Source organism: Camellia sinensis, chromosome 8 (assembly GCF_055761805.1).
Source record: "Camellia sinensis isolate YWXY chromosome 8, ASM5576180v1, whole genome shotgun sequence".
Classification (NCBI taxonomy): Eukaryota; Viridiplantae; Streptophyta; class Magnoliopsida; order Ericales; family Theaceae; genus Camellia; species Camellia sinensis.
In genome coordinates, this window is record NC_138968.1 from 14,122,432 (window position 1) to 14,123,331 (window position 900).

Sequence of the window (900 nt, forward strand, 5' to 3'; positions counted from 1 at the left end):
GCAACTTCTCATCTCTAAGGAACACTACTATTGCATCCATCCAACTTGGTCCCATCTCCACACACATTGCTTCATACTCTGTGTTCAGTGGTTCTACACTTGGGCCTGACAAATAGTCAACCATTATTGTCTTTGGCTCTCCTGATTTCATTGCACTGGCCAGTTTTGCGAAGGCGTCAGCAAGGCTGTTGTCATCTCGGCTAACTTACTGTAGTCAACAATCCTGGAATAAGGCTACCAGTCTGACAAACTCCTTTACATAGGCCATCATTCTTTCATCTTGGGCTGCATATTCGCCAGTTACCTGGTTGACGATAAGCTGGGAGTCACAGAAGACCACCACTTCGTCGGCTTTCATTGCTGCTACCAACTTCAATCCTGCAATCAGTGCTTCGTATTCTGCTTCGTTGTTTGAGGCTTTAAACCTCAAATGAATAGATTGTTCCAACATCCGCCCATCTGGCGACACTAGCACTACTCTTGCCCCCGCTCCCTGACGATTTGAACTCCCATCAACAAACAGGCGGAAGGAGTCGTCGATGTAAATATCACAGGGTCTGAGTTTCTCTTCTTTCTCCTGTTCTGCTATCCCCAGCTGGGTTTCTTCCTGTTCACCTGGACATCCTAAATCGCGACTCATCGGAGCCCGATATGGGATGGCGCCAGGTGTGAACTCGGCCACGAAGTCGGCCAAACCTGGCCTTTGATTGCTATTCTGGATCTGAATTCCTGGTCATATTGGCCCAACACCACTGCCCATCTGGCTATCCTGCTTGTCTGATCTCCTTGTTGCAACAGGGACTTCAAGGGATGCTCAGTTAATACCACAATCTTGTGGGCTTGAAAGTAATGATTCAGTTTCTTGGAGGCCATTACTATGGCCAGTGTCAGTTTTTCCAA

At 47.7% G+C, this 900-nt stretch overlaps 1 protein-coding gene across 1 annotated transcript; it reads right to left on the reverse strand.

Moving 5' to 3' along the window:
• Window positions 1–214: 214 nt before the first annotated feature.
• Window positions 215–640, reverse strand: LOC145797563 (uncharacterized). Its single transcript, XM_082884946.1, has one exon. The coding sequence runs from the start codon at window positions 638–640 to the stop codon at window positions 215–217; it is 426 nt and encodes a 141-aa protein (XP_082741072.1).
• Between the last annotated feature and the right edge of the window lie 260 nt (window positions 641–900).